This window comes from Pipra filicauda, unplaced genomic scaffold, assembly GCF_003945595.2.
Source record: "Pipra filicauda isolate LSUMZ 115617 unplaced genomic scaffold, ASM394559v2 scaffold552_size545530_pilon, whole genome shotgun sequence".
Classification (NCBI taxonomy): Eukaryota; Metazoa; Chordata; class Aves; order Passeriformes; family Pipridae; genus Pipra; species Pipra filicauda.
The window spans coordinates 109,771-133,503 of NW_024104701.1; the positions used below are offsets into that span (position 1 = coordinate 109,771).

At 39.3% G+C, this 23,733-nt stretch overlaps 1 protein-coding gene and 1 long non-coding RNA gene across 3 annotated transcripts in view; one reads left to right on the forward strand and one right to left on the reverse strand.

Annotated features, from left to right (window-relative positions):
• Positions 1-3,038: 3,038 nt before the first annotated feature.
• Positions 3,039-23,733, reverse strand: part of DYRK1A (dual specificity tyrosine phosphorylation regulated kinase 1A) — a 68,766-nt gene continuing 48,071 nt past the window's right edge. For both annotated transcript variants that reach the window (XM_039387314.1, XM_039387313.1), the window contains exons 3-12: positions 20,879-21,084; positions 13,282-13,374; positions 12,340-12,528; positions 11,417-11,564; positions 9,244-9,530; positions 7,846-7,992; positions 7,385-7,525; positions 5,952-6,258; positions 5,289-5,413; positions 3,039-3,685 (exon numbers count right to left, since the gene is read on the reverse strand). In XM_039387314.1, the coding sequence (XP_039243248.1) occupies positions 3,062-3,685; positions 5,289-5,413; positions 5,952-6,258; positions 7,385-7,525; positions 7,846-7,992; positions 9,244-9,530; positions 11,417-11,564; positions 12,340-12,528; positions 13,282-13,374; positions 20,879-21,084 (2,267 nt within the window). In that variant the 3' untranslated portion in view covers positions 3,039-3,061. The remainder of the gene's footprint in view (positions 3,686-5,288; positions 5,414-5,951; positions 6,259-7,384; positions 7,526-7,845; positions 7,993-9,243; positions 9,531-11,416; positions 11,565-12,339; positions 12,529-13,281; positions 13,375-20,878; positions 21,085-23,733) is intronic.
• LOC120324481 lies at positions 3,595-5,601 on the forward strand. The gene is made up of 2 exons (XR_005565833.1): positions 3,595-3,759; positions 4,941-5,601. It is a non-coding gene; the product is annotated as an uncharacterized LOC120324481 (long non-coding RNA).

The window sequence follows — 23,733 nt, forward strand, 5'->3', positions numbered from 1 at the left end:
TTTCCTTAAATTACTCTTTTTTTTTTTTTCTTTTTTCCCTCTTTCTCGTTTTTAAAAAGCACAGTAAAGAGTCTGAGGACAAATTATTCAACTGTTTATCATACATAAGACTGCATGACTATAATACAAAGGGCTTGTCTTTTCATTTAACGTTACAATATACACAGCAAGTCCGGACTAGATCTTACAATCTGAACACAGGTATTTAACCTTTTCCATGCTGTTTATGTTTACAATGCACAGAAGTCCTGTAACCAAACTGTGTAGTAAAGCACACAAAACTGGACTGTAACATAACACAGTATGCAGAAGCACTGGATTTTTTTTTTTTTTTTTTTTTTTTTATGATTTCTTCTTGATGGAGATATTATTTCTTTGAACTGCTTTTATTTGTGTTTTTTTTTTGGGGGGCGCTCGCTAAAGGTGTGGCAACTGGAGCACACGAAATGTTACCCAGATTTCATATTACCCTTATAATTCCTAGACAGCAGTAAGTACTGGATTCCTTTTTTTTTTTTTTTTTATATTGCTAAACTCAGCATTCCCGGTTCTAAGGGTGACAGCCTTCCAAATCCTGTAAACTTCTCCCAGTTACTGAGCTTCCAAAAGAAAACCATAAAGACAAAAAAAAACCAAAAAAAAAAAAAAAAAACCAAAAAAAAAAAAAAAAAAAAAAAAATGGAAACAAACCAAAAAAATAAAATAATAAAAAAAAAAATCCCACTTTCATCCACAGGGTCGATGTGTCGATACAAAAAGAAATCGGTCGATCGAGGAAACCATGATTTAGAAAAAAAAAAAAAATAAAAATAAAAATGAGCATCCCAAGGGTTTTCGTTCCCGTTCACATGGTGAGTCAGCTGCTGCGTTGCCACTGTGAGGATTAAAAAATTCCACCTTTTCCACGGAAAAAAAAAACCAAAACCAAACCACGGCTTGGCCGCATGGAATTGACCATTTGCTGCTAAATTAACTTTTCCAAGGGCTTACTGGCAGAGGTAGATCACTGCTTCTGTAAGAGAGGATGGGCAACACTGGGCATCTGGGATGGGCAACAGAGGGATTTGCCTTCTTCTTTTCCCAAGTTTTTCACGCAGCTTTTACCTTTTTTTTTTGTTTCCCCCTCCCCCCCCCAAATCAAATCTCTGGATGGGCCCATAAATTTTGCAACTGCCAAGCTGACTGTGTTATATTAAGGCAGCGTTACCCAAAAATTAGGCACCTGTTAAATACAGCCTGCTAACCTCAGGTCTCATGTGAGTGTTTTGCTTTACTCAGAACTTATTGTTTTGGACCTGTTCATGCAATCAAGGTCTTTTGCCTTCAAGTTTACAATTATGTTAATAAGGAATACAAGAATCAACTGCTGGTTTCATAGCTTCTGGTTCTAAGTGTCCCTTTTGCCTTCAGAAGCCTGAACACATTGATAATGTAACAGATGTTATAGTCTCCAAGTAGATGTCAATCTATTATCTTCAGTACACAGATTGCTGTAAATGTATTGGCTATGAATTCAACAACAGTTCCAGTTTTGTTTAAGCAATAGTACAGCCATAATTTTCAACTGACATTTAAAAATGGTCTAGTTACACCTTGTGTCAAAGTGCAGAACTGCTACATTATTGGTTACAGACATCTATGTGCTATAAAAACAGCTTTGGTACAATAAATTATCAAAAAAGAAAATAAATTTTTGTAAAATTCACAGCATAATTGTGAGGCAAAAAAGCAGTCACATAAAATTCTGCATTTTTTTTTTTTTTAAAAATGTTCAGGATGAACAGAAGACGTCTTTGTGCAGAAGTAATGGTGGAGAAACCACGTGCCGAGAAAAAAGCAAAAGAAAAAAGTAAAAAGCAGGAAGGGACACAGTTGTAGCTATTTCCATCAAAGCAAACCACTACTCCTGTGACCTTCAACCAATAAGGAAGTCAACTTTATGACACACGCAAAGTGACCTTGCAATACCTTACAATAAGTGGGTCACAAAAGTCTATTTTTAAAAGAAAGGCCTCTTGAATTACCCATTCTCTGTGTTTTCAGCATTAAGGACTGTCTGCAAAAGCATGTCCAAAAGTGATTGCATCTGAAATGGTAGGCTCTTCTAACTTAAGAGTCCAAATCCATAAGGCCAAAGGTTATCCCAAAGACCACCACTTAGACCTCCCCAGGACTGGCCAGGACCGACCCGTTGATTGCTTCTCAGTGCACCTCAGTTATGAAACCAGTCATATTCCAACACTAACTGCCTGCGGTCTCCAAAAGGTGGGACCCACAGAATCCCATCACAAATTGCTGCTTTGATCCTCAGTAGATTCAGAAAAGGAGAGTTCTGCTCACCGCCACTTCGCATGCTCAGTGTGCCTCACCAGCTCCGTCACAACCGTCCCTTTTTACAGCTGAAGAGTTATAGGTTTGTGTGATCTGAAGGTCCCTCTTGCTTACAGTACTGCATTTCTGTGCCCATGTTTGTTTGGGGAACTAAAAAAAATATATATATTAACTCACTCCCCCCTCCCCACCCGAAAAACTTCAAAGGGCCTTTTCTCAGAAACCATGTGCAATGCCTTTAAAAAGAAAACTAGTTTGCAACTACGACTAACGTTTGAACAATAACCCCCTGTTGAATGAAAAAAAAAAAAAAAAAAAAAAAAAAAAAAAAAAAAACGAACCAAAACCCCTCCCCCAAAAAAACCAAACTATGACTAGAGGTTGTGGCAAGTTAAAATGGGGGAAGCAAAAGGTGAACATCACTAAGCTATTCGTTGAGGTGGGTCCAGACATGGCTCTTAAAAAAAAAAAAAAAAATCAAAAAAAAAAAAACAACCGAAAAAACCTCTCCCCCACCCCCCAAAAAAACCAACAACAAAAAAAAAAAACTTCATTGTCCCTTTGCAATCTTTTCAAGTTTAAAAAAATAGTCAACTTTGCCCTCCTGTAGCGGTTCAGTGAGTTTATCTCCTTCTGATTCAAGCAGCTTTGCACTTTTTTTTTTTTTTTTTTTTTGGAAAAACACCACTTCTATAAAAACACACAAGAAACAAACTTAGTTTCAGTTTAGTCACGAGCTAGCCACAGGACTTTGCTGAACACAAACTCCTGTCATGGGAGACTCTTCTCTATCAATGCCTTGCCTCATGGCAAGGTGTCCTTCAGTCATGTAATGAGCAGGACCTGTGTTAGCAGAGAACTGGTACGTGGGATGTCCAGCTATGCCCGTTTCTTGGCGCGGATTAGAGTAGACTGTTAAATTCATGTCCATCGCTCCGTTCTGTCCAAAGTCCAAGGTATTAGCAGCCACTGGGCGGTTCTGATAGGCCTGATTGCCTTGGTTACCAGTAGAGGAGGAAGATGTAGAGGAAGAAGTAGTTGAGGAAGACAGGGATGTCATGGAGTGGTGACTGTGGCCCACCTCCATAGAATCCTGGGTGGAGGAGCTGTTTGTTGGAGAATTGTAGACTCTCGGCCTGGTCCGGCTGCCCAAGGCTTGCTGTCCATGGTGGTGGTGGTGGTGGTGGTGATGGTGGTGGTGGTGGGAGCTGTTGCCGTGGTGATGATGTAATGCATTCTGTTGTTGAGGGTTTACATGGAAGGTGGTTTCTTGAACTGGGTGGTTTTCAACAGTGACCTGTGTCGGAGCTTCGGTGGCCGTCCAACCAATCGGGGGAGGAAACTGCTGTCGAACCTGGGAAGGAGCACAACTACAATTAAAATGCTGCCTCAAATCTGCCCATTTCACAGGACCAGAGAGTTATGAAGGTCGGAAAAGACCTCCAAGATCATCAAGTCCAACCTTGGGGCACCGTCTTCTCAACTAGACCAGAGCACTGAGTGCCACATCCAGTCGTTCCTTGAACATTTGCAACATATGAGAGATGCATATTATTGAGTTATTCATATTATATAAGATTCATATTATATATATATTCATATACATTATATGTATTCATATAGATATTAATATTATATCAGATATTCATATATATTAATATATTATACGATAATATATTATATATATTCAGATAGGTAATCCTATTATATCAGATTCATATTATATATATTCATGTATATTCATATATATTATACATATGAACATATATTTTATATATTCATCTAGGTATTCCTATTATATCAGAGATTCATACTATATATTCACATATTTTATATATTCATCTAGGTATTCATATTAAATGACCTATGTTATATATTCATATATATTAATATATTACATGTATTCAAAATGGTGTTCATATTGTATATTATATTTGTATTATATATTTATATTATATATTAATATATCATATATTCATATAATATATATATTCATCTAGGTATTCATATTAAATGACCTATGTTATATATTCATATATATAAATATATTATATGTGTTCAAATAGGTGATCATATTGTATATTATACTAGTATTATATATTCATATTATATATTAATATATTATACATTAATATAATATATATATTCATATAGGTATTCCTAGTATATGAGAGATTCATATTATATATATTCATATATATTCATGTATATTTTATATATCCATATATATTTTATATGTTCATATAGGTACTCATATCAGAGATTCATATTATATATATTCATATATTTTATATATTCATCTAGGTATTCATATTAAATAAGCTATGTTATATATTCATATATATTAATAAATTATATGTATTCATATAGGTATTCATATTGTATGAGATATCCATGATATATATATTCATCTATATTACATATATTCATATGTATATATATTATATCAGAGATTTGTATTATATGAGAGTTATTCACATTTATGCCAACTTTTAGAAAAGTTAACCAAGCCTTGCAGTTGCAAAATTATTCCAGAGATGCAAGCACACAGTTAAGAATCACTAAGAAAAATAAATTTTGCATTCTGGATGTTTTTTCCCTACAAACAGTTGAAGTTCAATACGTGACCTCGCTGTTGAAATTCTACGAGCAGCTTTAGGCAACAGTAATAATAAACAACAGAATATTGGTACAACACACAGGACAACAAGGCCCTGATTCCTGGCTGAGGGAGACAATAAGCAAACTAAAGTAAATTAACTGGAGTTCATACCTTGAGTGGTGTCAACAGCACGAGAGGAACCTCTGGAACAACACAGCTGGTTAAAGGTCACTAACACACCAAGGTCTGCCTACACACCAGGTTGTGCATGAACTGAAGTGCCCACTTGGGAGAATTCCTGTATTTATCTGTTCTGCACCACAATAAAACACTGAACTGGCCTCTTCAGACCTACCTGTGGGCTGTGTGTTTCACAGTCCATCGCTTGAACAGCAGCAGTGAAGTGCCCACCACTGTGTCGATGCTGGTGTGTGGGGTCCGACCGTGCCCTCCCGCTGTTGCTCGTTCCGGAAGATCCACCTGGAAAACCAGAACGCGCCCGATTAACTAAAGAGGCACCAAATTTAAAGCTGCAAAACGGTGGCTGCGTGAAGATAACGTGACCTGCTCCAAGAGGAAAGTATGAGATGATCACTCACATTTTTGCTCATCTAGTTTTTGGTTGGGCTGGTGCCTGTTTCAGCTGATTAAAGGAATCGTTTCATGAGCGTGGTTGATGTATTGGGTTTTTAACAGGAGGAAAAGACAACATTTCATACAATCATGGAATACCCTGCTCAAACCTTCGTTCGCGAAGCCTAGCCACGATGATGATGATGATGATGGAATACCCTGGAAGGGATCATTATGTCCATCTCCTGGCCCTGCCCAGGACATCCCAACAATCCCCTCTGTCCCTCAGAGCATTGTCCAAACCCTCCTGGAGTTCTGGCAGCCTTGGGGCCGTGCCCACTGCCCTGGGGAGCCTGGTCAGTGCCCACCACCCTCTGGTGATTCACGTGGGAAAGACTTCCACCGGGAAATACAATTTATCCACCTGTCCATGCCAAAACCTCACCTGAGCTCGAAGATGTACTAGAGGTGGTTCCCGAAGACTGCGACTGCTCCATGGCAGGACTGGTGGACACGCTGTTACTCGTGTTTGTACCTTCATCCGCTGTTTTCTTGAAGAAACTGTGCTGCAGGGCATAGTAGGGCTGGATCCGTGTCTTGGGGTCATAGTCAAGCATCCTTAAGATGAGGTCTTTGAACTTCAAGTAGTCGGCTACAGTATGACCCGGTTCCCCAGCCCGGCGCCCGCCTGGTCCTCCGGTCTCAACTCCCAGGATATTGTGAAGTTTGCGAGTCGCGGGGGGTTTGTATTCCTGGAGGGAGGTTGGGAATCGCTTGAGATCGAGGGGTGGGTTAAGCTTTGGGGGTGCACAGTTGAATTGTACAAGGAGGGGAAGTCAAACCAAAGGAAGGAACTATTCAGCACTACAGAAGGTGTTACTTAAAGGACGAGATGGAGCAACAATGAAATTCCATTTTGAGGAAGACAAGATGTAAAACAAAGTAACATCTCACCCTTTATATATTAAATATATATATATATTTATAGCTATATAATACTATATATCATCCTGGTTATTTAACCTATCCTTTTTCCATCTTTGGTCTTCTTCAAGTTTCAAAATAACTAAAGTAACACCTCACCATTTATACATACAAATATATAAAAATATATAATATATATATTTATATATATATATAATATTATATATTTATATAATATATATTTATGTGTATTTTTATATATATATATATATAAGAATTTATTTTTTTTAATCATCCTGATTATTTAACCTATCCTTTTTCCACCTTTGGTCTTCTTCAAGTTCCAAAAAAAACCAAAGTAACATCTCACCATTTATACATATAAATATATATATATGAAAGATTTTATTTCTTTTTAATCATCCAGGCTATTTAACCTATCCTTTTTCCATCTCTGGTCTTCTTCAAGTTCCAAAAAAACCAAAGTAACATCTCACTATTTATACATATAAATATATATATAAAAATATAATATATATATTTATATAATATATATTTATGTGTGTGTATTTTTTATAAATATATATATATATATATAAGAATTTATTTTTTTAAATCATCCTGGTTATTTAATCTACCCTTTTTCCCTCTTTGGTCTTCAAGTTCCAAAAAAACAAAGTAACATCTCACTGTTTATATATAAACATATATATAAACATATATGATAAATATATATAAAACTATAAATATATAAAATATATAAAAATATATTTTTTTTATCATCCTGGTAATTTAATCTACCCTTTTTCCATCTTTGGCCTTGTTCAAGCTCCAAACAAACCAAAGTAACATGTCACCATTTATATATATAAATATACAAAAATATAAATATATTAAATGTATAATAATATAAAAAATATATGTTTTTTTAATCATCCTGGTTATTTAACCTACCCTTTTTCCATCTTTGGTCTTCTTCAAGTTCCAAGTGCTATCTGGCAACTTCTCAAAGAACTTTCTTGCTTTTGGTGCTTGGTCGAGGATGTGGGTAGGTGGTATCCCCAAAACTTCCACTATTTTATTCATCTGATCCACCTGTTCCAAACAAAAAGGATTTATGAGGAACAAGTGGCAGCCAGCCAAGCAGTGTCCCAAATGTCAGCATCCCAGACAAGTTCTTAATTAATTCATTTAAGAAAAATCCATTATGTACAAACAAATCAGTGAGTGAAGAGTAAGAGGGAGAAGCAGAAAATTAACAGGCAATTTTGAATTCCAACAACAGACATTGGTGTTGTTGATGTTTAATCATTTTAGAGTTACAGACTTCCCTCATTTATGCATTACAATTAAACAGACAGGAACCACGATGGGAATTAATTAAAAAATAATCTAATTATTTGTCCACAACGTACCTCATTTGCCCCACTAAAGAGAGGCTCTCCAGTGTGCATCTCCACTAAAATACACCCAAGGGACCACATATCAATTGCAAGATCATAAGGCATTCCCAGTAGCACCTCTGGTGATCGATAAAAACGACTCTGGATATATTGGTATATCTGAAATAAAACATCTGAAGGTCATAAACAGCATCCAAGGGCATTCTGACAACTCCACGTGACAAAACACAACTCCCAGGAAATATCATTTTGGTGCAGGGAAAGGTCTCAGTGATACTCAAAATATCTATATATTGTATTAATAAAAATATGTCACTGTTAATTCTTAGGAAAATATTCATATTCTCCAAAAAAAGGTGCAGATTTACTCATGTGATCATTGATTTGTATTTGTGCCTCTTAACGTCTCAAAATCATCTTATTATTGAGATAAATAATCCAGGTGTCACTTCACCTCCTTGTGTCTCCCTTCACCCCAGGGTGAAAAGTTTCTAGTGTATAGTTTATATATATTAAAAGCCCTTTAATTAATGTAAATCTATGTCTCTGCAATATTCAATATTCTCTGCATTCACTGCAATATTCAGTATTCTCATCTGCTCTTCCCAAATTACAGTGGAAAAAAGCAATGGCTAATCCCAACTCCTCAAGTGAGAATTTGGGGAATTTTGTTCAAGTTAATCCTTTAATTTCTGAATTCATTTCATATAATGACCCAATCTGCAGTATAACCAGTAATAAACAGACGACAGGCCAAAGTGGAAGGAGTAATACATATGGAATAAAATAATAAGGTGATTAAAGGTAACATATATGGAATAAGATAATAATAAAAGAGTATTTTATTTAACAGCACTGCAGACTTGTACAACCAAGTGCTGATGCATTTTCCACTGACGTGGCACAAAAACACAGCCCAGGAGAACAAAAAAAGATGGAAATGTTATCACTGTGGTGGATTTTTATCTACTAGGGAACTAAAGGGAAGTGGTGCAGTGTGAAAGTGTTCAAAAAAACGTATGGATGTGGCACTTGAGGACGTGGTTTGAACATGGTGGTTTTGGCTGATGGTTGGACCTGTTGATCTTAAAAGGCCTCTTCAAAAAGACCCTAAAAGGCCTCTTGATGATTTTAAAAGTCACAGAATCCCAGAATATGCTGAGCTGGAAGGGACCCCCAAGGATCATCCAGTCCTGCACAGAGTCACCGTGTGCCTGACAGGTCTTCTCCAACCTTAACAACTGCGGGATTCTGGAACTCGTACCCGAAGCTCCCACGGACCGTTGCTCTCTCGCACCCCCTTTAAACTTAAATTACTACTTTAAAGCCACCGTGTGCAAAGTTTAAATGAGCCAGCTGAGCGTTATGACTCCATAATACTGTGCAAACAGAATCTGGAGTGGTGCTCACCCTCTGCCCGAGCTGACACGAGCTGCCGAAATCCACGATCTTGATGGCGCTGCGTTTGGGGTTGCAGAGCAGGATGTTCTCGGGTTTCAGGTCACAGTGAATGATGCTGAGCTCGGGGGTGGCCAGGAAGAGCAGAGCTGTGCACATCTGCTGGGCAAACTTCCTGGTGAGGTTCAGGGACACCCCCCTGAAGTTGGTGTTCCTCAGCAGGTCGTACAGGTTGTAGGACAACATCTCGAACACCAAGCACAGGTGGTTCCGGAACATGAAGTGACGCTTCAAATGCACTTGGGAAAGGGGAAAAAAAAAAGTCATTAAAACGTGCCCCTGCGTGCTAAAAATGAGGTGCTAATTACAATTAGGAAGCTTAATTATGAGTTAAAATAATAAGAGTATTATTTTCTTTTCTCCTAGTTCTGTGTTATTTACAGAATATTTCTGCAAGCCCTGGAGTACAGAGGGATATTTTACACATCCCCAGTATTATCCAAAGAATTACTTTGAAGCCAGAAAGGCTGTATACCAAAGCAAGTTACCACCCCCCTGCATTTACAGAGGAAACATCTGACCATCAGATTCATTTAAGATTTATAATTTATAAATCGCAATTTATAAGCCGTGACTTCAATTGATTATACAGTTAATAATTAAAAATAACTGATTAAAATCAATATCCCCGGGGCATTGTATTCATTTCAAGCAGGCACAACGTGAGTTTCTGGAAGGAACCAATTCAGTTCAAATCCAATCCATCGATTTTTTCCATGAAATAAGTGAAATATTCATCCCATTAAATCTGTTTGTCAGTCTGCCAAGAGCTCAGGTGGCCACAAGAGAACTGAAATAGGATAAACACCTCAGATAAAAAGCAACACACTCCCCTTTTTTGCCATAATAAAATGCTGAACCAAAATCAGCACAATGAGAACTCAGGTTTTTAAGGAAGGTGGAGTTTTGGTGTCCATGGATTTGTTTTCTCTGTTATCAGGAGCCAGTTCTTTCTGTGCCCTTTACAACTTACCTGGGACAGGTTCTTCCCTATAAATTTAAAATTCCAAGAGCTTATTTGCTGATGCCTTTACTTGCTTTTATTAATCTGAAACTGGTCATGTCTTTAACACCTTTCTGATATGGGGCACTGACAAGTTTAGGTTTTGTTTTATGTAAACCTGCCATTAATAAATTTAACTTAAAAATACCTCAAAAGCTTTGACACTGAATACATAAAATGCATTCTGAATATGCTATTCTATAAAACAAATTAAAATTTAAGTGAATAATCATAAAATAATTTAATACCAACGTATGTTAAAATTATTTCAAAGATTTCTTTCTAAACTACAGAAAGAAAAATCAGGAATTCAATACAGACATGCAAACCAGGACAGCACAGCTGTTGGTATTTTGGCTTCTACAAACTAAGAAATGCTTAAACCCAGTTTAATTTTCCTTAATCACTCTTTTTCATCTTTCTCCATCTCTCTTTACAGCATGGGGTTGTCTTCTTTCCATCATTTCTTTCCCAATTCTCTACTCCACAGGATAGAAGGGATTTAATAAACTTTTTACAGGAGCTGACTTGATTTCATTATTACCATAAATAATAAATCAAGGGAACAACACTTCAACCTACAGAAACAGTCAAAATAATATGATTTCAAATATTTTCTGAGCTCTAAATGGGAAAATCTTAACATTTACACAAATCTTTGGTTGTTACACCAAATTTTGAGCTTTTTAAACACACATGAAAAAAAAGTAATGATGAAGCTACTGTTCCCATAAAATATTATGTTCTATATTCTGTTATTCCTATAAAATATATGTCCTTATCCATGACAGTTGTGAGATAATTTGAGATATATTCAAAGAGTGAAAATGATGAAAACCACCACAGATCATCACAGGTCCATGGCAACTTCTTCAGGTGTCCTTAACTGGAAAAAAGAAAACTCTGCAGAAAATCCCAACACTGCAAAGTAACAAATCGTTTTCCATATTTTAATTCTGGCTGTCACAAAGCAAACTGGAAAATCTGCACGAAATCATAGGAATAATTTTAAAAGTGTGTTGTTTTCTCGGTATTTCTTTAGGACCAGGAGCACCCTTGTTGTATGGGAAAATGTCCTATATTAAGAATAAGATAAAAATGGGAGAATAATTATTGAAATACCTATGTAGTACTTCATCTCAGTGTCATGTTTGTTCATAAGCTCAAGCAGTCTCACTTCAATCTGGGCCTGGTTTAAGAAAGCCTTCTTGTTTTTGATGATTTTGATGGCCACCCACTCCTGCTCCATTCGGTCATAGGCCTTGACAACCTGCAACAGAGCAGCCAAATCCATCAGGAAAAGCTCTCCAGTTTTCAAAACACAGTAAAACTCACTTTTCTACATTCAGGAAAACTTTTCCAGAAGTTTTGTCCTTTTTAATTTGATTTCTTCTCTCCATACCACAACAGAGCCACAACCGAGTGTGTGACATTTACTGCTGTGAGGGCACTTTACAGGAATAAATATGTCAATAAAAATACATATGATAAATACAAATAAAATTATCCAATAGACAATAAGCATTTATTATTTCATAAATAAATAAAATTTTCCAATCACCTAAACCAACACTGTAAAAGACTGGGAAATAAAATCATCAAATCACCTAAACCAACACCCTAAAAGGACTGGCAAAATCTGAGGAAAACTAAAAAAAAAAACAACCAAAAAAGAAAAGCTCTATCCTCCTTTCAGCCTTTTTCTTGAGGTTTGGCTACCAACAGTCCAAATAAATGCTACTAATAACATTTATAGCAGGTGATCTCTAGGACTGGTTTATTGTTTTAATTTTAAAAGCTAAGCCAAACAGCTGATGGCAAAAGGTTGAGGATTTCTCACTGTAAAATGCTTTACCAGAGCTACAAAATAAAATACATTCAAATGTTGCCTGAAACACCACAAAATATGAGTGTCCTGAGTGCCTCAGTAAAACAGCACTGAGAAAAATCAGTTTTCATTTAAATTAAACAGGAATAGCACCTCAAATTAAACATAATTATGATTCATATAAATCATATATATATATATAAAATGATATATTTACCTGTCCAAAGGATCCTTTGCCTATTAAAGAGTCGATTTCATAACGATCCATCCACTTCTCCCCATTTTTCACAATATAATCGTAGTTGTCATCATCATATCCATCGTTGTAAACCTTCCTCTCCTTTTTGTGACTGGAATCATCTCCTTGGCCCTGCTGATGCCGCCGTTTTTTTTTTGCATAGTAAACCTGGAGGTGAAAAGGGGGTTGGTTAAGAGCAGTTTTTAGAGTTGTCAGTTCAATCAAGAGCAAAATCAACTTTTATTAATCACCCTGTGGTTTAAAATGCAACTTGGAGCAGTGGAAATCCAAGTCACCCTCTGTTATTGCTCTGTTTGAAGCCAAATCTTTATTCCAAAGCAAAGTCTTGAGGAATAATTGAGCAGATCTCAATTAATGTTCTGATCCCTGGAGCTCACAGGTGCAAGAAGAACAGAACCATAAGTACACAGCAAAATTAAAAATGCTAAGGAGCCTGGAAATAAGAATTATCAGCTGGAGCTTTCCACAAGAATTCCAAGGAAGTCACTGAAATCCCTTCAACTGCCAAAATTAATTGATGCCTGCTTGTATTAACAACGATTCTATATTTTACATTTGCCAATAAGATTTAATGACATAATTTAGGGAAAATATGTATGTAAAATATAAAACAATTTTCCTTAGAAGTCCTCAGACACATTCATAAAGTTTTATAGCTCAAAGTGTGTTTGTGCCCCTCATACTTCTTTTATCATGCAAAACATTTGTTTAGAAAACAAGAGAAAATAAATTCCAGGATAAAAGATGTCCTGTGCTGGAGCAGGACATCAATGACCTCAACAGGAACAACTGAGAGAAAACTTGATTTTTGTGATCCTTTCATGATATTATTTGTAGGAAATACATTAATTATGTGCTGTAACAAAGCCCTGCCCTCAGTGCCCACCAAGGAGCCGTTACCTCATTAATATGCTTGTATGTTTTGATCAAATCTACGGAGAGTTTCCTCAGTGGAGCAGTGGCTGGATCACGGAAAGTTTGGGGCATCCGCCTCTGGAATAAGAAATGAGGGGGAAAAAATAGGAATTTAGTGATACAGTCACTGCAAGAAATCACAGAATCACAGGATCATAGAATCATAGAATCAGCTGGGTTGGAAGGGACCTCCGAGATCATCAAGTCCAACCCTTGATCCAACCCCGCCGTGGTTCCCAGCCCATGGCACTGATGCCACATCCAGTCTGTCCTTAAACACCTCCAGGGATGGAGAATCCACCCCCTCCCTGGGCAGCCCATTCCAATGGCTGAGCACCCTCTCTGCAAAGAAATTCTTCCTAATCTCCAACCTAACCCTCCCCTGGCACAGCTGCAGACCCAGCCCTCTTGTCTTGCTGATGGTTGCCTGGGAAAAGAGACCAACCCCCCCTGGCTCCCCCCTCCTGGCAGGGAGTTGCAGAGAGTGAGGAGGTCTCCCCTGAGCCTCCTCTTCTCCAGGCTGAGCCCCCCCAGCTCCCTCAGCCTCTCCTCCCAGCACTTGTGCTCCAGTCCCTTCCCCAGCCTCGTTGCTCTCCTCTGGCCCTGCTCCAGCCCCTCCATGTCCTCCCTGAGCTGAGGGCCCAGACCTGGACACAGCACTCCAGGGGTGGCCTCACCAGCGCTGAGTCCAGGGCAGGAATCACTTCCTTGGCCCTGTTGGCCACCCTGTTCCTGAGCCAGGCCAGGATCCATTGGCCCTCTTGTCCCCCTGGGCACACTCTGGCTCCTGTTCAGCTTCAGCTGAGTTGGAAGGATCAGAGTCCAAGTCCTGGTCCATCCTCTGCCAGACCCTGGGGGAGGTCCCCTCTCAGTGTCTGCTCTGGAGGCTGAACAGCCCCAGCTCCCTCAGCCTTTCCTGCTCCCAGAGATGCTCCATCCCTTCAGCATCTCCACAGGAGAATTGAACTAATAAATGACCTGGAGAAGTGGAACTGCTCCTCCATCTTTTATTAATATATTTTATTAATATACTTTATTAATAAAGTATTACTTTATTAATAAGTAATAATAATTATTAATGATAATAATTAGTAAATATTAAATTAATTAATTAATACTACTTGAATGTTACTGAATAATAAATACTAAATGTTATTATATTCTATCATATTGCCTTCTATAATATTCAGTATTATACTACTAAATTATATAATACAATATTTAGTATTAAACTACTAAATATTATAATAAATATTAGAATAGTTGCTGTGCAAAGAGTGCACGACAAAACAATTTTTTTTTTTAAAAAATCACACTGCAGTGACCCAAAAAAGGTCTCACAAAAAAGAAATTATAAAAGTTTGTGCTTCTGAAACTGGACCTGCCCTCAGGTACCCAAGGAACCACCCCAGAAATCCCAGCTCCAGTGGGTGCACGGAGCACATGGACAGAGGGAAAGACATTAATTCTCTTTTATTACAAGCAATAAAACTTTGTAAACATCAGGAAACTGCCTGAAAGTTTCCTAAACAAACTATTTGGCATTTACAAAACATTTTTCTGTTGCTTCCTTTCAGCTGCCAAACAAATGTGGAGCATTAAACAAACCACACTTAAATAGGAGCTCCTTTGGTTCCCTCCCACAACCCCGTTAAAAACGGAGCAGCAGCACATCCTAATCCCAGCTGGCACTGCTCCAGGCTTCCCAAATCCAAGTATTTCCTTAAAATTTCTCAACTGGAGCACAAGAACACTGGTAGATTTTGCTGGTAAAACCCAGGCTGTGGTACAGGAATATCAGCAGGGCCCACTCTCTGTCCAGGGCTGGATGAGCAGCACAGGGACTCTGAGTTTTCCACTTCAAGAATTCCATAGTTCAGATCAACTATTCACATATAGCATTCCTCTAATCTGGAAAGGGAATTTGTAGGACATGTCCTCATGTTTATTTTCTAATTTATAAGTCAAATTTCCTTGCTTACTTCAAAAATAAATCTGATTTCTACTCTGAAATCAGCAGGTTGGTTAAAAAAAAAAAATATAATCTGATTTGCTGCTGTTCCCTAACTATTATTATTTAATTATTGTAAATAATTAAATAATAATTAATTAAAATTCTGAAGGCTACTCCTCTGGTTCTTGCAGTCAGTCCCTTATTTAAAACTTGTGTTTTCCAGTGTGGATTTGGACAGTCCCACATTCCCGAGGCCTCACTTTGAACCTTCAGGAACTTCTTAACAGGTTCTACTTTGCTCTCCTGGGTTCAGAAAGTTTTGGGTGGGAGAAGAGAAAGAATTGAGGGGGTTTTTTTCCCCTCCTCCTTTTATGTTTTAACATTTGTAACGTTCTCTTCTCTTTCCAAGAGGGATTCCTGCTCCCTCTCTCCTTCCTGGTGATGGAAAACTGTGGAGCAAAGTGCTCATTATCCATTTTATACAACAACACCCTCCAATCCTTTACTGATGGGGTGACACTGATTCCTGCCTGGGCTTCAGAGAATCCTCAACCACCAAAGGAAAGGGGAAAAGAGATGAAAAAAGAGAGGAAAGAGAAAGAAAACTCCTCTTTCACGAGCTTCAGTCTCTATCTGGTGGCCAGAGAGCAACACTGCAACCTCAGATCTTCCTGGAAACAGCCCCCAAATCTTCCTGAGAACATTCCCAAATCAAAGAGATGCTGGAATTTCTGTCTGAGAGATAAGAATTATTTTAATTTCAGTTATATGTGTCAATAAACACCCATAAAAAAGGCAACCAAGAGCCCCACTGATACTCAACACACCTGAGACAAGCCATGTTTTAAGGAAACTGTGATTTTAACTCAGGTGTGTTATTTGAACCAGCACAGTCTTTGGGTTTGATGAATAAAGGAAGAGAAAACAAAATTCCCTCTCTTTGGCCATAATTTTTATTATCTAAAATAATAATAATAAAAATAAAATAAAATAATAAAATAAAATAAGATTTCCTTATTAAATGCCTTTTATTTTGATTATGGAAATATATATTCTGTTCACAAGATGCTTCAATTCAGATTTATTTTTTTTTTTAAAAGAAAGATCCACCACCATCCACGTTGATTAAGAAAAGGGAATAAAAGATAAATTCAGCTTCTGTAAAGTCCATGTTCCGTTTTACAAATGGAATAAATAATGAACAAAATAAATAATGAAGATTTTAGAGTATAAAGGCAATTTTTAGCAAGAATTCCAGTTGTGATGACTTGTTTAATTGACATGTTCACACTCAGGACAGAGTCTGGTGAAGTCCCCCACTAATATAATGTTTATCAGGTAGTGGAAATAACTGAATTAAGGATTTTTAACTGAATTAAGGATTTGAATTAAGGCATGAACTTGGCCCTGATCTAGTTGTGATCAATAAAATCTCTGGCCACGATCTGGTCAGTAAAAAACAGGAATTATGCAGGTGCTAAGTGATCTTAGACAAACAGAGATAAAAGTGTTCAGCATCAGCCTGACCTTCCAATTCCAGGTGCTTCCTGAAAGCTGAACTGTTGGAATTTGTTACCAAAATCTGCCTGTGAGTTCACCTCAACTTCCTGAGCAGGTAAAGTCATTTTCTGATCTTTCTGTACTTCACTGAAAACAATTTCAGGCCATCTGAGCTACCCAGGATGGAGACAAAATGATGGAGACAAAATGTTAGTGCAGAGCAAAAAAAAAACCACTTGTTTAAAGTTGTGACTTTAACTTTTAAGCTTCTTATCTTCTTTTACCATCGGGTTATGTTGAACTCACAAGATGCAACCAGTTAGAAATGGACAAAGAAAGAGGAGTTTGTGATTGTTAAAGGAGAAAAATCCCACAGATCCCAACTCTGCTGCTCCTACAGCTCCCTGAAGCTGGTTCTGGCTCTCAGCACAGAGTGAGACCCCACACCAAGAGCAGAACCTGGCACTTTTTGGGAAAAGAAAGCCTAAAGACCAACTCCTGAAGGAAAAAGTTAAAAAGGAAAGAGCTGGAAGGTTTTAACTGTAATTAAAACCCTCATAAATGAGTGAAAAGTGGCTGGTTTTGGAGTATCTTCCTATTATTTGAGCCTTGTCTATGATGGTTTGGGGAGCACAGCCAGAAAGCAAGAGGTGCAAGAGAAGATTATATAAATAAAATGTTAAGGGTAATTTTAAAGGTTTATATGTATATATATATATTTTTATATATTTTAATATGAATTGTTGTTACTGTTTTCTAACAGTGCAATATTTACATTGTAAAAAATTTTACGTTTTTTACAATTTTTTGATTCCTAAAATAGCAGGATGGCCTGCAAGCCAATAAAATCAAAATCCAAGCAGGACAGAGCAGGAATAAAAGGAATAAATTCCCATTCAAGGCTTCCCCATTCTCTGCTTATGAATTAAAATCACTGGAGGAACCTGAACCAGAAAATATCCTCAATTAAAAAAGAGTCCGTTGAAGTAAAAAGAAAGACACAAAAATAACCTGGAAAAGTAACAAGGCAGTTATTTAACAGAGGGAGTTTCTGGAAAGGATGGGATCTGGGAGAGGGTTGGCTTTCCCAGCAGAAGCACCGCGGCCCTTCGGCCACCAGAGGGGGGTTGGAGCTCGGGAAAGACTCTCCTTACCCGCAGCTTCCCGGGAAACTCCTGCTTTCCTTGAGTGCCCTGGCTGCTCAATCCCCAGGGAATGGGCCCTCTCAGGAGCAAAGGGGTTGGTAACTCGTTAGTAACCAACTGGTGGACACTTGCACCCAAAGAAATCACTTTTAGGGCACCGAATAAGTTCCTTTTAGGCTGTGGAAAGCTGGAGCAGCCAAGCTGAGCCCACTGTCCAGCCTGCTGATGATCCTGGTGTTGGGAAAAACCAGGAAAACAAAGCTTGGAGATCTAATCCTTGTCTGTTTAGACCTAATTCTCATCTGTTTGACTGGATGTGAGCCACTGCACTAAAAGGATCTACCCTTTAAGAATTAAACTCCCTGTATCTGCCAGAGTTACCTTTTCCCTCCTCCTGTTTTTATGGCCGTGTCAGATCAGTCAAATCTTCTCCAACAGACATTCAGCCTTTTGCTGCATGTTAAAAACAGGATCTTCTTAAGGATCAGAAGCAGAATTGGAAAAAAGGAGGCTCAGGGGGGACCTTCTGGCTCTGCAAGTCCCTGACAAGAAGGGGGGCCAGGGGGGGTCAGGCTCTGCTGCCAGGGAACAAGGGACAGGAGGAGAGGGAACGGCCTCCAGCTGTGCCAGGGGAGGCTCAGGTTGGACATCAGGAGGAATTTGTTGCTGGAAAGGGTGGTCAGGTCTTGGCAGGGGCTGCCCAGAGAGGTGGTGGAGTCCCCATCCCTGGAGGTGTCCCAGGAAGAACTGGATGTGACACTCAGTGCCCTCACCCACAGAAAGTCACATCTTTTAGGAGAAAAAAACAATAAGAGTTTGAATCAAGATGAACTAGAGCTGGAAAAGGGCAACTCTAAGAGAAAGAACAAGGAGTTTGTTTAGGTCTAGAGGAGATGATCTGACCCACCAGCATGAAGATCTCAGCTGGATTGGGTTGTGCAGATCAGATCAATGCAAAGACAAAAAGCCACTGAGACTCCCCAGGAGGCTCCTACAGAACCTCCACTCCAACCAGGAACCTGCTCTGGAGAACTCCTGGTGGGACAAGAAGCACAAGAACTCAGAGGAGGACAAAGGACAAGTAGTCAGAAGACTTCAATGAGCTGTCCACCGTGAAAGCCAAGGGTGCTGAAAGGATAAAGAAGTGACAATTCTGAGCTGCTTGGGCACAGGACAACAAAGACTTCAAGGAGACAATTACAGTAAAATAGGAAAACAGAAGCTACAATGCAGAAAAAGCCAAGATGGAGCTGGAAAACTAAGAACTGATTCTATAAAATAGAGTTAGTGGTGCAGAGACAGCTCCACTGTCATCACCAAGGTGTCCAGCTGATCGTTTCCTCACATGGATAACATCCACACAACCTAAAATTCCCTGAGTTTGGCTTGAAAACACAACCAACCAAGCACTGATGTCACTAAAGCTCACACAGGAGGTGCCTGGTTGTGGCCCTGAAGTGCCTTGAAATGTTCAAGGAACCAGCAACTTTTCTCCTTGACTGACCAACCTCACTGAGGAGGTTTGGGGGCACCTTTAACCTAAAACAAGTCACATAAAATACCTTTGTAGATCCTCAAGCTAAACACTGTTTATAGGAGCAGATTTACTCTTCCTACTGATTTGCTCTCACCAAAATGCAAACATCCTTTGCCAGCTCCCTTCCCTCTGCCATTCTTTGTGGAGACCTTGCCATCAGAGATCTCCAAAGCCTGGTATCCAACATCCTGGCACTTGGTTTGACCATTCCCATCCTCTCTAATCCATTCCTCTCCCCACATAAGTGTCTTCCTACAGCATCAGAGAATCTCTTTGATGCTCCTGGAGATTCCTCCACCTGTTCAAGACATCTTGAACACAAGAACAGACCTGAATCTGGCAGCAACAAAAAACTTCATCCTCACGTGAAACTTGCCTCACGGTCTGCCCCAAATTGTGGACTTCTGGATTTTAAGCTTTGGGACCAATCTGTGCTCGTGTCTCTACAACTGGGCTGTGCCATTTTTAAAAAATAACAGGATTCCCACTTATCCAGAGTTACAGCAGCTCCTGTGGCTACTGGCACTGTGGGTTAGGGAGCTCTTTCAGCTCTGGCAACTCAAAGGCAGGACAGAAGAAAGGCTGATCCTGACAGCTCAAAAGCAGCAGCATCCTAATCCCTGTGGCCATTTTACCCCCTTGCAACAGTAAGTAGTAAATCAGTAGTAGTAAAACCTCAATGATAGCACAGCTTTAGATGTTGCTTTAAAAAAAAAAAAAAAAAGGAAAAAGTGTGTCTGCCTAATAATATATTTTTGTGCAAACCTCTCTACTCCAAATACACCAAGCAGTGGCACTGCATTAAAACACTGTCCATGAGAACAAGTAACAAAGTAATTATATTCTAACAAGCAGCATCAAAATTAAAAAACCCCACTATTATTAAACTCCCTTTAGAACTCTGCACTTGTAGCATTTTCTTAAAATAAGAGGAAATATTGTCTAAGTAGAAGAATCACAATAAATATGTACCAGATGTTTAAAAACAACTTCAAGGAACTTATTTGTCTACCCATCCTTAAAGAGTCAGGATTTATTCAGTTCAAAAAATAAACAAAACAACAAAGCATTTAAAAAAAAATAAATGTAGTTTATGGTTGTAAAACACATTAAACTGGAGAGGGACTTGGAGTGACAGGACAAGGAGGAATGGCCTTAAGCTGAAGGAGGGCAGGGTTAGGTGGGATATTGGGAAGGAATTCTTGGCTGTGAGGGTGGGGAGGGGCTGGGATAGAATTCCCAGAGAAGCTGTGGCTGCCCCTGGATCCCTGGAAGTGTCCAAGGACAGGTTGGAGCAACCTGGTCTAGTGGAAGGTGTCCCTGCCCGTGGCAGGGGGTGGCACTGGACGATCTTTCAGATCCCTTCCAAGCCAAGCCATCCTGTGATTCCATGGCTGTTATTCAGAGGAACTCATGACACCTGAAGGACCTTTGTGTGCCCCTCACCTGGTTTGTCAGTGGGAGTGGCTGCTCGAGCTGCTCAGCGTAGGATAAGGCAGAAACCTGCTGGTCACTGATGTTCTGCGGCCGCCGGTCACTGTACTGCTGATGGGAGTGGGACATCTGTCCAGCCATCTGAAGGCCAGCAGCATGGAATGAAAACGATGGTGCAAGCCGAACAGATGAAGGTTTGCATGCTGAAGTCTCTCCTCCTGCAAAGACAAGGTGAGGTTTTGAATGGTTCGAGAGGATTTCCCTCCGTGTCCCGGCTCGCGGAGCTCGGCGGTTTTTTCGTACGCCGAAGTTTTGAGAGACAGGGAACCCAGAAAGCATCCTGGTGGGAAAGATTAACTTTCAGGAGGGCTGAGAGGGGCTTTTCATGAGGGCATGGAGTGACAGGACAAGGGGAATGGCTTCAAATTCAATGATAGTAGGTTTAGATGGGATATTAGGAAGAAATTCTTGGCTGTGAGGGTGGGGAGGCCCTGGCACAGGTTTCCCAGAGAAGCTGTGGCTGCTCCTGGATCCCTGGAAGTGTCCAAGGCCAGGTTGGACGGGGCTTGGAGCAACCTGGGCTAGTGGAAGGTGTCCCTGCCCATGGCAGGGGGTTGGATCTGGATGATCTTTAAGGTCCCTTCCAACCCAACCCAACCCATCACTCGAATCCTTTTCTCACACCTCCGACTACGTGTCATGAGCAGAATTTGACAGGGGCTATTTTCAAACATAGGAATTTTGTGTGTGGATTCCACAAAAAGCCAGAAAAACACCCAAGCTGTGCCTCTCAGGGCTGCTCCCAGCAACTTTCTGACTAACTGTGCCAAAAGAAAAGCAGAGGCAGTGCCCAGTCTCAGCAACTCCTCTTTTGGGACATGGATTAGGGGGGATTCTGGTGGGATTGGATGATCCTGAAGGTCCCTTCCAACCTTGATGATTCTGGGATTCCCTGCCCTCTGTGTTTGTGCCTCCCTGCAAACAAACAGCAGCTGCAATCTCAAAGCAGAATTATTGGTAAAGATTAAATTTAGAAGGAAGGTGTTAAACAGCCAAGCACCTGACCAAGGAAGGGAAATCCCCATTTCCTTTACAAGCAAAACCCTGCAAGGAAATATAAGCAGTAGAAAACAGCAGATGAACTAAGATCATTGATTTGGGCTTTCTTAAAAATAACTATGACAAGAAAAAAGAAAATAAAACATTGAAAATTACACTGGATCATTGACTCAGCCCTGTCAGGGCAACAGAACTGCATGGGATGAAATCAAAAGTCATCTTACACTGATTATACACAAATACATTCAATAAAGAAGTCAAAATACTATTCAAACAGCTATACAGGAGAAAGGCTGTATATAGGATAATTATTATGACTTTAAAAGGGGTGAAATACCCACTGCCAGGCCACTGGTGTTTTCCTCCAGAACAATAATGATGTTATATATGAAATGATGAAATTACATATATATAATGATGAGATATAGGAAAACTCCTTTTTTTGGTGTGAATTATTGTGCCTCTGATAACAGGATAAAGCTTCGAAATGGTCTTAGATATGAAAATAAAATAAATTCCTGACTACACCATTTTAAGTTAACACTGCACAGAAAATTACTTTTAACTCTTCTGTAAAATGTCCATTCAAAACTGAGAATCAGAGTTAATCTTCCACCTCTAGAACCTGATAAATTTAGTGTACAGTTACTTTTTAATATATACTGAACACTCCTGTAAGAATGGAAGAGCATATGTAAGACATCCTCCAGGATCTCTACTTTCTGCTCTTTTAATTCTTGAAAAAAACCCCATAATCTCACTTAGCAACATCTTGGTGACTGAAGTAAAAGTCAAAACAATATTTAAATCAGACAGTCAAAAATACCATTAATCTAGATTGGAGCCAGTTACTTTAGAAGGTTTATTTCTTGTATTTTTTTACCCCAAGCCACAGGTTTACAACAGACAGATATCTGGCAAATTACACAACTTAATAAAAACAAATTTAATTTTTGAAGGTTCTGCACTTGGATCCCTAAAAAAGCAGAAACTCACATATTACACCCAAAAATCCTGGTAGTGTGGGGTTCCCATTCACAGTTTGACTTTATAGGACCTTCTGACACTCCGAAAATCACAACAAATCTGAGGATAAACTGAATAATACTAACCTGAATGCACTACACACACTTAAAATAAAGTAAAAAAGTAAAGTAGGAAAGTATCACAAATATAATTATCCCACAGAAGAGCAGCTGCAAATCCAAGATTTCAGTTCCACTTGAAGCTTTCCATGCTTGCACACCCCGTCCCTCCCAAGTCCATTTTATTCATTCCGTTTAAATTTTTGGAGAGATTTGCTGTTTGTGCTTCACAAACAGGTCCCTGTTTGTCTGGAGGGAAGTCCCCCCCAAAATGGGATGTCAACAGACACGAATCCAAACCGTATCCCACGGGAAGGCCCCCACGAAAAGCGATGTCAACAGAGGAGAACCCAAACCACGTCCAACGAGAACCTTTCTCTAAACCAGAAAAATAAAGGGGTTTCACCCCAAATCTCAGGGCCATGAGGACACACAAGAGCCTGACCAGGGGAGGACATGAAGGATGACAAGGAGATGGTGGGAATTGGCCAACTCATCCCAAACAAAGGCACTTCAGTCATCTCCTGATGGTGGCACCAACCCTCGCCCACGTCAGCGACAAGCAACAACCACCCGGGTCAAAAGTTGAAGATCTGCAACCACCAGGAGCAGCAGCCAAGGAATTCCATGTTTACAACTTCTTCCTGTCCCTGAAATGAAGGCACTGGAGTTCATGGACTTGTTGCTGAGAGCAGCACTGGCTATCAACAAAAACAAGCCCTG